Source organism: Cervus canadensis, chromosome 15, assembly GCF_019320065.1.
Source record: "Cervus canadensis isolate Bull #8, Minnesota chromosome 15, ASM1932006v1, whole genome shotgun sequence".
NCBI classification, from domain to species: domain Eukaryota; kingdom Metazoa; phylum Chordata; class Mammalia; order Artiodactyla; family Cervidae; genus Cervus; species Cervus canadensis.
Window position 1 is genome coordinate 54,064,961 of NC_057400.1, and position 13,081 is coordinate 54,078,041.

At 37.8% G+C, this 13,081-nt stretch overlaps 1 protein-coding gene across 3 annotated transcripts in view; it reads right to left on the minus strand.

The window, feature by feature from the left end:
* Positions 1–13,081, minus strand: part of CHN1 (chimerin 1) — a 194,715-nt gene that overhangs the window by 71,939 nt on the left and 109,695 nt on the right. Inside the window, exons 1-2 of one of the 3 annotated variants that reach the window (XM_043487848.1) lie at positions 10,526–10,563; positions 9,781–10,069 (exon numbers count right to left, since the gene is read on the minus strand). In XM_043487848.1, coding sequence (XP_043343783.1) covers positions 9,781–10,069; positions 10,526–10,548 — 312 coding nt within the window. In that variant the 5' untranslated portion in view covers positions 10,549–10,563. Of the gene's footprint in view, positions 1–7,734; positions 7,759–9,780; positions 10,070–10,525; positions 10,564–13,081 lie in introns of those variants that run through there. The other 2 variants (XM_043487847.1, XM_043487849.1) reach the window with 2 other exon arrangements.

A 13,081-nucleotide genomic window follows, 5' to 3' on the forward strand; every position in this document is an offset into this window, starting at 1 on the left:
CCACAAGACTGCAATATATTTCTGGTTTAAGTAACAGTTCCAGAAAAGTTCTTCTTGTGTATCCTGCAGATGGAATTTAATGGAAACCCTTTCCTCTTAAAAACTTTGTTAATTTAGAACTGGTAACTGTAAATGATACACGTTGGCCCTCTCTTTCTCTCTCTCTCTCTCACACACACACACACATACACACACACACACACACACACATTCATATATACAAACACACTCACATATAAAAGACTCAGTATGGCTGCTGTTGAAGGGCAAACAGCAGAATATTATTGGTTATGTTAACCTGTCAATAGCAGGATTTAGTGGGATTTTTATATTCTTACTGTTTTTCACTTTTCTCATTCACTCCCATTCCAACAGGCTCCTCTGAGGGAGATGAGAGAAAAGTTATAACCATTTCTCCAGGTATTTTATGTGACCTATATAGTCTTCCCATGGAAGCTTGTTTCACAAGAGAATGTCATTCTTCACCTGGGACTGGGCAGAGAACTCTGGTCTACAGGACTCTTGAGTAGGTTACAACTGCATGCTTTCAGGACTGTAGAGAGAAAAATCTAAGTGCTTTGGCAGTCTTTACAAAGCTGGAAAAAATGCTTTAGTAGTGTTCCATAGGGAATTCTGGAATCATCACTGCCACAAAGAATGCCTTTTTTTCCTTGGAGTAGACTGGGAGGAGGATGCAGAAATGGTAGTTTTTCTCATTATTATACCTTATACCATGTAGTACAGTTCACAGTCAGAGAGCAGGGGACACCTTTTCCCATCAACTTGACCATGACTAACACCTATCATGGGCCCCAGCCCAGGTCAGAGAGGAATGGCAAGGGGGACAGCCAGTGATTAAACGAGGGCTGGCTCAGTGCTTCTGGCTCAGGTCCAAGACGCCAGCAGATTCTTCCTCCCTGCATCTAAGAACCCTCTTTCACTATGCACCCAAAATTATTAAACTCCTTGTTAGGGATTAAAAAGTAAGAGTCCATAGTGATAGGATTCAACTTCAACAAGTTACAGCATCTTGCAATCACTATTACATATCAACAATTCTTTCATTGTGTGTATTTCCCTAAAAATACATGACCTGAAAAATTTTAAATCTAACAGAGATAAGGCAGATAGGTATTTAAAAATAATAAGATGACAAGTTTAAAAAAAGTAAAAAGAAAAAGTAAAAAAAAAAAAAAGAGGTCAGAAGTGCTATTAATGTAGAAAACTAAAACATTAAATAGGACATCACCTGTCATATCAACCATTAAACAAATTTCTTGTCCTGATGGAAATCTAATCAGCAGTGGCCTTAGGCAGGAGGTGAGGGGTGGGATTTTCTACAAAGGGACACTTGGGAAGTTTATGGAGCAATGAAATGTTCTATATTTGATTGTGGGTAGTGCTTACACAAGTGCATACATTTGGCAAAGGTCATCAAACTGTACATGTAACTGAATACATTTTACAATATGTAAAAGATACTCAATAAAATTCACTTTTAAAGAATTCTTGGGAAATGAGCCTATAAAGAGGTACGGGTTCATTTGTAGAGTTTTCCCCATTCTACAGAAAAAGAGAACTTTCTCAAGAGCTAGGGCATCAGTTGCTTCCTTACTGTGAAAACTTGCACAACAGCCCAAAGTCATTCTAAAGTTACGATGCAAACTATCAATATATCCACACTTAGGGATCCCTTCCTGTTGAGTGGGCAAAAAGAAGGGAGTTGTAAATCTCTTAAGAAGGTGCTAAACAATCTGCAGCTTGTATAAAAGCTTCTGCTTTTGGAGAGAAATTCTATAGCAAAGGTGACCTTTCATCAAACATTGCTGGTAAATAAGTACAGAAACTTAGAAATCATCATACAACTCTTTAAGTTGTATGAGATACAAAATTAAATAATATAAAATAGGTCACCAGCAAATCTATAGCATTAGTGGATTTTCACTGGATGGTTCTAGAAGCTAAGGAAATAGAAGATAACAGGGTTGATTCATTCAAGTTATTGAGCAAACCACAGTGAAAATAATGTAGAAGCACAAAAATTTTAAGAGACATACAAACAAGGGTACAAGTAGCAGCCATTAGAGACATCTGTAATTTCCTATTGAAAGAATCTTAATAATTGCAATGTAAAACTCAGGTTTGAGCATTTCTGACCAGTTATGATAACTTGTTGAAGTTATAGCTAGATAAATCTCAAGCTGGAATCAAGATTGCCGGGAAAAATATCAAAACCTCAGATATGCAGATGGCACCAATCTAATGGCAGAAAGCGAACAGGAACTAAAGAGCCTCTTGATGAAAGTGAAAGAAGAGAGTCAAAAAGCTGGTTTAAAACTCAACATTCAGAAAACTAAGATCGTGACATCCAGTCCTATTTCATGCAAGTAGATGGGGAAACAATGGAAACAGAGGCCTCCAAAATCACTGCAAATGTAACTGCCACCATGAAATTAAAAGACACTTGGCTCCTTGGAAGAAAAGCTATGACAAGCCTAGACAGCATGTTAAAAAGCAGAGACATCACTTTGCCAACAAAGTTCTGTCTAGTCAAAGCTATAATTTTCCAGTAGTCATGTACGGATGTGGGAGCTGGACCATAAAGAAGGCTGAGTACCAAAGAATTGATGCTTTTGAACTGTGATGCTGGAGAAGATTCCTGAGTCCCGTGGACTGCATGGAGATCAAACCAGTCAGTCCTAAAGGAAATCAACCCCGAATATTTATTGGAAAGACTGATGCTGAAGCTGAAGCTCCAATACTTTAGCCACCTGATGCAAAGAGCCGACTCACTGGAAATGACCCTGATGCTGGGAAAGACTGGAGAAGAAGGGGATGATAGAGGGTGAGATGGTTGGATGGCATCACTGATTCAATGGACATGAGTTTCAGCAAACTCCAGGAGATTATGAAGGACAGGCAAGCCTGGCGTGATACAGTCAGTCCATGGGGTCGCAGAGTTGGAAACGACTGAGCAACAAAGGTAACTTTAAGGAAACCAAAGAAAAGTTAAGGACTAACTTAGAAGGCCATATAAAAAACGTTTTCATAACTCACAAAAAGGCTCAAGCCATAGCTATGACTTATCAGTCTCCAAGAGGTCTAAATATTAGGGGGAGAGAGGATGACTTCAAATAGAAGGGGAAAATATGGAGCAAAAAGCAGAAGATGAAAATTACAGACCCAAATCATTGAACATAAGGTCTGATATAAGTATTTACTAAAACTGGTGAGCTGACTCTTAGAATGGGCCCACAAAGTTAGTTAGACAGCAGTGTGGGAAGGCCAGATTATCACATGATAGCCTCTACTTGCTTGGGACCCCAAATGCTGTGACCATCCTAAGGCCAGCAGAGTTGATTTCTGTTCCATGAAGCTAATGGACGGGATCTTGCCACCAATGATTATTTCCTCACCAAAATTCTAAAAGCTCTAAAGTAGCAATTGTGAAAGAATTTCTAGTAGCTTCCTTTTCAAACCCTCAAACTAGTGATTTAAGAGTTATTTTATTTAGTTAATTGGCCCATACACAGAAATCTTCCAAAACTGCAGCTGGCTTGGAAAATTACAATTTGGTCTTCCGTTGGCCTGGTTCTTTGGAGCTGAGGAACTGATGTTTATCTTCCATCTTCCTCTTTCCATCTGGTTTTCCCTAATGGCTTTCAATTACTAATCCTTTCTGTGGGTGATATCACAGAAGGACAGATGAGATTCACATAAACAATTTCCTGGGTCCCATTTGAGTTTTCATCAATCATTTCAAGCGTGAGATTTTCTGGTGGGGCCCAGCTTGTCCTGACACATGACTGGTGCTGTGAGCTGGGGAGACGCCCTCTGCCATGGTGGCTTCTCTGAGCATATCCCTAAAGATGTGCCTCCATCCACCACCCTCCACAAATTCATGTCACAAAGACAATTTTTCTAGAACTCAGATGGTGTATCTGTGGAATGAGGAATGACCTTCCTGCTGCACAGAGACGTTCTAAAGATTCTGAGAGCAGGGTCGCCCTACTTTCCCATCAACGTGACTGTGACTGACACCTGCCACAGGGCCTAGCCCAGGTCAGAGAGGGGGCGAGGGAGACTGCTGGTGATCAGAAGAGGGCTGGCTCAGTGCTCCTAGCTCAGGTTCAAGACTCTAGCAGGGCAGAGAAGATCCTCCTCCCTGCAGGTAAGAACCCTCTGTCATTGTTACAGATTAGTCCTTATTACAGATTAGAAAGTGAAGAGTCCACAGTGATAGAATTTAACTTCAACAAGTTATACTATTTTGCAATCACCACTACATACCAACAATTCCTTTGTTGCCCATATGTCCCTAAAAACACATGATCTGAGAAATACTACAACTAAAATGACAGTCTTATTAAGAGACTCCACTTTGTGATGAAGCAAGTAGGAGCCTTTTGATGTTATCTTGTGAACTCAGAGGGCCAATGAAGCACTGAAAAGACAGATCTTGAAGAGTATCCTACACATGCTGTTTCTAGTGAAGGTAGGGGAACAGTACTGAGACCCATGAATCAGTATCTGGTTGGAGATCACTCTGAGCCTAGGGGGCAATGACGTGTCACGTACAAGGAAGGTCACTTTACAAAATCTCATTAATACTCATAACCACCAGTGCAATGGAATCCATAGACCTTTTTTTTTTTTAAAGGCTGCAGCAGACTGAGATCTAGGGAGGTTAAGGGCTTGCTAAGAACACACAGACTTGTATATATATACTGACCATGTCAGCTTCCAAGTGACACTAGTGGTAAAGAATCTGCCTGCCTAGGCGTAAGATCCCTGGGTTTGATCCCTGGGTTGGGAAGACAGATGAAATGCCATTTTCCCCAGGAGGAAATGGCAACCCACTCCAGTATTTTGCCTGGAGAATCCCATGGACAGAGGAGACTGGTGGGCTACAGTCCATAGCGTCCCAAAGAGTCGGACACAACTGAGTGACTTAGCACACACACTGATCACGCAGGCTCTTTGTTTTAAAAACTGTACTTGATTTCTTAAGAAGGTCATTGAGAAGAGGACAAATCCACTATGAGATGTTCTGTATGGAAGTTGTAGTTTCCTCATAAATTACTCAATTGATTTTTTAATACAAATAAGTGACCCTGGGCCCACGTGGCAGTTCTCTAAGGGCCTGTTCTCCCTGAACAACTGATCCTAACCTTGAACCAACCACACGGGAGCCCTGACGAGGGGCAAGAGGGATGGACGAGGAAAAAAGCAGAGTAAAGGAGAACAAGAGGAGCACAGCGTGGGGAGGAACAAGGAAGAAGAAAAAAAGGCCCCGGAGACTGAGAAAACACAAACTCCAGTAACCAAACAGTTTTCTTCAGACTGGTTCATGCTACCCACTGCTCTGGTATTGTTACTTTTATAATGATTAAATTTATGTTTGGGTTTCTTATGATTTCTACATTGAAATGATACAGAAAGAAAAAAGGTGCTATATGTATTTTTAAACAAAGTAAAAACACTGAGAAGAGTGGCTTTGTGGACGACTAAGACAATTAGCAAACCAGACAGTCCATGCTCCTTCTGCTTTCCCAGGGGATAAAGACTTCTGTCGCTTTATGAAGCTAACCAAAGAATTCCAGTAGTTATAGCATTTTTGGTAGGGCTTTCATTTCAACAAAGCTCTGTAATACATATGCAGTCTGGGGAACCCCAAAGAAGTCCTTGAAAAAAAAATTTAAATGTACAGGAAATTCCTTAAATTATATATACACACCATATATACCATATTTTATATATATGTTTATATATATATATAAACATACCAAGAATTGCACTCATGCCAAAATTCCAGGGAAAGGAAACATGAACATACACACAGACACACATAGGTTATTTAGCTTGGTGAACTTCCATAAAACCAACAAGCTGATTTTGCCCTGTCTTGCCATCACAGGCTATCCTTATATATGAGACAGGTTTTGAGCTTAGAGGACTAAATCCAAAAGGAAAGTGGTTCTGGCTAGAGTCAAGAGTTCTGACTGACAGTATGGTTTTTTGAAATGCAAATTATGTATTTTATTTGACAACATGTATTATTAACATTTACAGGAGACATTTTCAAAAGCATGGTTTTGGAGAACGTAAAGCTACATTACTAGTAAGTGTAGAATCATCACAAAACCACAGGTCCAGTACCTGTTGAAGCATGTGCACTACATTCACTACTTGGAAGAAGAAACTGTTCTCTGTGGGAGAGCGCGAGGGTGGGGTGATTTGAGAGACCAGCACTGAAACATGTATACCACCATATTTCGATGCATGGAACAGGGCACTCAAAGCCCGTGCACTGGGACAACCCAGAGGGCTAGAATAGGGAGGGAGGTGGGAGAGGGGTTTGGGACGGTGGGGACACATGCACATGTATACCTGTGGCTGACTCATGTCAATGTATGGCAAAAACCACCACCACAATATTGTGAAGTAATTAGCCTCCAATTATAATAAATAATTAAAAATAAATAAATAAAACAACCTTAAAATATATATATATTATGGCCATAAAGCCATCCTGCCAGGGCTTCCCTGTTGGTCTAGTGGTTAAGAATCTGTCTTGCAATGCAAAGGACACTGGTTCAATCCCTGGCCCAGGAAGATCTCACATGCCACAGAGCAACCAAGCCTGTGTGCTACAACTACTGAACCCCTGCACTGCAACTCCCGAAGCCCACGAGCCTAGAGCCTGAGCTCTGCAGTCAGAGAAGCCAACACAATGAGAAGTTCCAGCTCCACACGCAGAGTAGCCCCTGCTCGCTGCAACTAGAGAAAACCTGTGTGCGGCAATGAAGGCCCATCATAGCCAAAATAATAATGAATCTTAAAAAAAAAAAAAAAAAAATCCTATCAACCTTCCACAAAAGCTCAGACACTCAACTTAAATACCTTAAGGACTGAAAAAAAATACATGTAGAATTCTCATCCTTCAATTTTAGAACAAAGAAAGACCTTAAGAGATCATCTGGCTCAAAACTTCCCAAAGTGGGTTTCATGAAACATTATTCTCCCAAAATGTTCTGAATAGGGGTGAGGTGATTCAGATAAGTTTGGGAGAACTCTTGAGAGTCACAGTATACATTAGGGATTAGCAAAGCTGTGCAGAAAAGAAATGATTAAGTTTATTTTTTTAAAAACTTAATTTTTATCAAATCTATTTGAGCACAGAACCCTTTTTGCAGTATTTATTAAAATCCTGTAAACTACTGTTTTGTAGAAAAATCCTTGTCTTATATATTGAAAAAATGAAGTTCAGACAGGTTAGGGATTTGTCTCAAGGTCATACAATTAGTAGATACACTGAAAACAGATTTCACCTTTCTAGACTTCACTTTAGTGCTCTTTCTTGGGCTGTGTTCTCATACAAAGCCTGTACCTCCAAAAGGATCACAGACTAAATAAACCAGACCATGGATGTCATCTAGTCCAGAGTCCTCTTATTTAAAGGAGGAAACACAGTCTCAAGAGAGGTGAAAAAGCTTGCCCCAGTGACACATAAAATCAATGCCTGTAGCAGAACCTAGCTCTTAATTCCAATGCTCATATCCTTTCCACAACAGCATACTAGCTCCTGCAAAGCCAACGTTTTCCACCTCTGTAAGAAAAAGGAGTGATGGATAAGAGGGGATTTAGCTATTCAGGACCCAGTAAAATATTTATCAAAGTGCACTCGTGTCAGTAGGTATTTTAAACCATTTAAACATGATTGTCTTTACTTACAAATGTCATCCACTGTGACAGGGAATCAATGTTTCAAGCTGTTGAACAGGTCATCATCCCTGCCCTGTTGGATGACACCTGTAAATAAAATAAATCTAGTTTTGAGTGAGTAGATTTTAAGCCAACTAGATTTAAGATGCATGCAGCTTAAAACAAAGAATAGTTTTTAAGAGATGATTCTTAATCAAGGTTTGCTGAAGAGAAACACTTTCCAGGACCAGCTATTTCACTCTATGCCACTGGCCTTCAGCACAAAAATTCAGGTAATGATACAGGTAATGTTGCCAAATATAGAGGGCACCACGGCTCTTAGAGCTAAAAACTTCTTTCAGGCACTAGCTACCTCAGTCTCTTGCCTCTGTGAATAATATTTTCACTGTAGGAGGGACAACCAAGGCCCTATGAGGTTAAATGACTAGTCCTATGTTAATGTTAAATAACTTAGTGTCTTTAACTTGAGTCCCTTAATGTATAAAAATGTATACAGAACACATCAGCAAAGTTTATCATTAGGCTGACCCAATTTGAAAGACTTACAGACATTTAAAAAAATATTTTACAGATGTTAACTTAGAATATTCTAGATAGATCTTCACAACATATATCAGTGCTAGATATTTAAATACAAGCATTACTAAAAAAATGCCATGAATGAAAAATAAAAATGAGAAAATGGGAACGAGAGTGCAAAGAACAATATTAAATACAGCATTCACTTAGGATTCTAAATTCTAGTTACTTCCAAAAAAGATTTGTAGTTCCTAACAAATTTAAGTATATGAAAACCATTTGCTACAGTCTATAATTTAAAACATTGGTTTCTCTGTAGCCACAAAATGCCACTCTAAGATCTGCCAGAAATTAAGATTTAGGTTGGACAATGCACATTTGAAATTTCCATTCTGTACCTAAATACTCCAAGATAATCAATATTTTAGAATCCTGCCTTGAAGTAATATGACTGTCATAGTAACATTCCCATCAAACTCACATTGAGCGCTTACTTTGTGTCACAACACAAAGTGTCTGATTATTTTATATATACTATCTCAGTCAATCCTCCAAAGCTGAATATTATTACAGTTTTACAAATAAAGAACATTAGAGCACAGAGAATTTAAGTAACTCGCTGAAGTTCACGCAACTGGTAAAATGATAGAATTTACACACAAATCTATTTGGTGACAGAATCAAGCTCAAATCACTATATAATACTACATTTATTTAATATGGCAACTTAACATACTCAAATATATAAGAATTCATTAAAACAATTACAATTAGAAAACATAAAACTTTCCCAACTAAATCCCACACAATATTAAATATGAGGAAATCCTCATTCTTTTTCTTGGGAGATTAAAGGGAGACCAGGGACAATTTTCAAAGTTAAAATTATTTTAATGTCAAGGAATTAAAGGTTCTGATGTTAACCTTAAATATATTACAATTAAGACAAATGAAAACCTTAAACTGTCTTTCATAATGATAGAAAAGTATATCTTCCTGATTTACTTTCTAAGTCCATAAAGAGGTAAATTCTCCTGTTACTCAAGACTGATTCTCAAAATAATGTAACAGTTATTGAAAAATTGAATTTAACCATGTGCATTTAAAAATACATGTTATCTATCAATTTTATAAAGAAGAGAACTACTTATAAAGTAAATTACTTTTAAAGAAAACAAACTGATAGATAATGTAACCCCTTAATTTTTTTATGTAATATAGCTAGTATAAGTTATGCTTCTGATTAAGACTCAAACTTTTTTACTATAAAATTTGTTGGCCATTTTTCCAACAAATTTTTAAAACTGTAAAACTGATAAAATAAGAAATAATCAGGAGTACAAAAACATACCTGACATATTTTAACTGAGTAAGAATTAGATATATGCAAAACTCAGCATCACAGAAACTCAACATTAAGGAAAAGGCACACCCTTTCCAAAGCACCATGGAGAAGTCAGTCTCTTCTGGCAATAATGGTTTTCTTATAAGGACCCCAAACAGAAGAAGATAAAGTGTGGTTTCATAGTAGCTTACCCTTTTCTCTGACACCCCATCCTGGCCTGTAGAATCTTTCTCATCAAGTGTCTCTTTCAGGACTGGCATATGTTTTTGGTATGCTGGCTCTCTGTTTAAGGTTGTGTATCCTATGTGCTCATAAATTGGGTTTATCGTCATCTTGGCAATGTATTCTGCTGCCTTGGTTTCAATATAGAGAGTAATCAATCCATCAGTCACCAGATCGTGGATGGACTCAAAGCGCTTCTCCCCAACAAAGTGCTTTCCATCGTAGTAGAGCCTGAAGTTTCTGGTTTGACTTCCAAATCTGCCTCAATGAAATGGGAAAGATGTTTTTAAGAAAAGTAAGCAAGTGAATTCCTTCTGAAAAAAAAAATTTAAAACTATTGCTTTGTGTGTGTCTTCTTTGTTTGTTTAAATAAACTGTGGTTAATCTCTGTGAACCGTCTGGAATATGGAAAGTTAAACTTTTGAACACAAAGAATGGATTTGCAACAATGAGGGATAACTAGACCAAAGCAGGCCTACCCTAGAAGGTAAGCTTTGTTCTTATTTATCTTTTTAAGCCACTTCATTATGACTCTAGGAAAAATGGGAAAATAAACCTCATATCCTATTAGAACAGTCAATAATCAACTAGTCAACTACAAATGACATTTCTGTATTTAGCATGTTCTTTCCAAGTTGATTAATAAAAGTATTCAATGTACTTCAGATCCCAGCATTCGTGTCTTTTAATGGGAAAGCTCCACTGAGGGCTCACCGAGGTGTGATGCCAGCAATCATTTGAAGAAGAGCTGATTCCAGAACCTGAGTCCCACGGTAGAGCAGGATGACACAGAAACACACTTATGCTATTTCTGGCCATGGGTTAAGGATACGCTCTTCCCTTTTACACAGTCATCCTTCTGTCTGCTTGCTGAGTCTGGGCAAGAGATGCTTGGAATATATACAGGGCATATAAGTCATAAACTACTGGACTCGAGAAATTCTATTTTTACTTCTGAGTCATATTTCAGTGGCATTTTTTTAAAAACTGAAGAAGAATGGTTTATGATAATTTCAGTATTTTGCTTCCTGCGGTAAACCTCAGAAATGGATCCAAGTTGGCACAACTAGCCTAATGTCCTTCCAAGATGACAAAGACAAGAACATGCACTGACTTTTAACAAAAGCTGATGCCAAAAGGCACCGAGGGCCCTCTCACAGTCTCTGGAAGATAGCCCTGAGTGAGCCTAATTTAAAACCAAACAAATCAGAAAGGATATATTTAATTTCACTGTTAAAAATACACAGAACAGAGATGAACTAAAACACTAAATTAATAGCTGTTAAAGTGTTTAAATAGAACTGCAAACTTATGCAACAATACTATTCTGGTATAGGTTACATTTCAGGAAGACAGAAGTGAGAATTTTCTTAAGATTTCACTTTAAATGTGCCCTACAAAAGGAACCAATTTTTTTTTTTTTAATAATGGCCTGAGGTATCTCTGATTCTGTCATTCAAATTAGACTTTAATAGTTATTTAATCTAGAACCCAATATTCTATATATACTGGTCCTTCTTCTAAAATAAAACTGATCTAGCTTTTGGTTCTTTAAAAGCAATTAAATTTTAGTTTATATTCAAGTGAATGATCCACTCTACTTCCCATTCTCATTTTCCTCTAACATTAAAGAGATATTTCTTCCAAGTAAAGTTTCCTTATGATGTATGTCTAAAAAGTTGGAAGGTAAAATTTCTATACCAGAGCTACACATACACTTTTTTGAGTTAAATACACTTCTTGTATTATTTCCTCTTCACTAACATTCATTATTTGTTACTGCAAAATAAACATAGAAAGCCACTTTATAATTTCCGTAAGGTTCATACAGCAATAAACACAGTTTATTTTATGTTTAACATTAAGCTCTTTTATATTTCACTTGCATTCAAGGCATTTCAGTAAGGGATTAGACCATTTTATTCCACAGGGGCTTAAGATTTTACAAATAAGCAGTTTCACAACGGGTATGGCACTTAAAGTCTGTCTAAGCAATGGTGGCAGGTGTTTGTCACTCAACTGTCTTCTGAAATCTGCTAACTATGGGAGCAGAGGGCAGAAGGGAAGATGGCTGAACTGGCCTCACAGGGGTGGGATGGTTAATTCAAAGAGTGGAAATCTAAGGTCAGACTTCTTGACCCTTTACAATGAAGCTCTTTCCAGCCATTCAAGGAGGGGTTTCCTGGCTACTTCTATGCTATTGGGCAAAAAAGTCTAAGTAAGTTTGTTCTCAACTTAGGGACTTTAAGAGACTGTGCACATGATTCCCAATTTCCACTACAAAGACAAGATGAAGTGCTGTCTTTTTTATAAAGACAGTTTTTATAAAAAGACAGTTTTTATAAAAAAACTTTTATAAAAGTTTATCTTTAGGTGGTTTTCTAAAAAAAATGATTACAATAATATATATGACCTTACTCATATACAGAAAAGTTACATTTCTATACAGTGATACATGATATCAAGTCAGTCCAATATCCCCCTCACACTGTGAAAACCAAGAAACTCACTGTTTAACAAGATCTAACATATACCCACATAAGATCTGAGTTATTGTTTATGCCCCAGTACAAAAGACCTTTGCAGTCTTGAAAGAGGGTTTGGACAGGGTTTGCAAATCCTGGTTCCTTTTTGTTTAGCAAAAAACTTCAGGCTTTGGCATCAGACAAATTAAGTTTATATCCTGGATCTGCCACTTAGTGAGGAGATTTTGGGAAAATCATTTTTCAGATTCTGCACCAAGATACAGGAATAATGTTATGCTAAACAATAGTAACATTACTTGACTGTGAGGATTACATGAGAATACTTAAGATAAAGCTACATACAGTTAACCCTTGAATAACACAGGTCTGAACTGCACTGATGACTTGGGTTTTTTCAACAGTAAATCCTATGGCACTGCACTGTCTGAGGCTGGTTGAACCTGCAGATCTGACAGTGGATATCACAGAAAGAGAGGGCCAACTATAAGTGACATGTGGATTTTCACTGTGCAGAGGGGTAGGTATCCCTAATCACCACACTGTTCAAGGGTCAAATGTAGGTAGTAGGTTCAACTGCAGTCCCCTGTCTCCTGTATTAGCTTAGACTTCTGCAAAGAATAACAGAATGATTATCAAAACAATAAAGTAACACAAAGGATATTCAATAATATGTACTGAAGTAAAACTGATTGTGGAGGAACATCTCTGCAATGGTTGACTTTACAGCCAATGAAAAGCAAAGAGGAGTTCTTTGTGATTTTTTTTCACTCAGGATGCCCCAGGT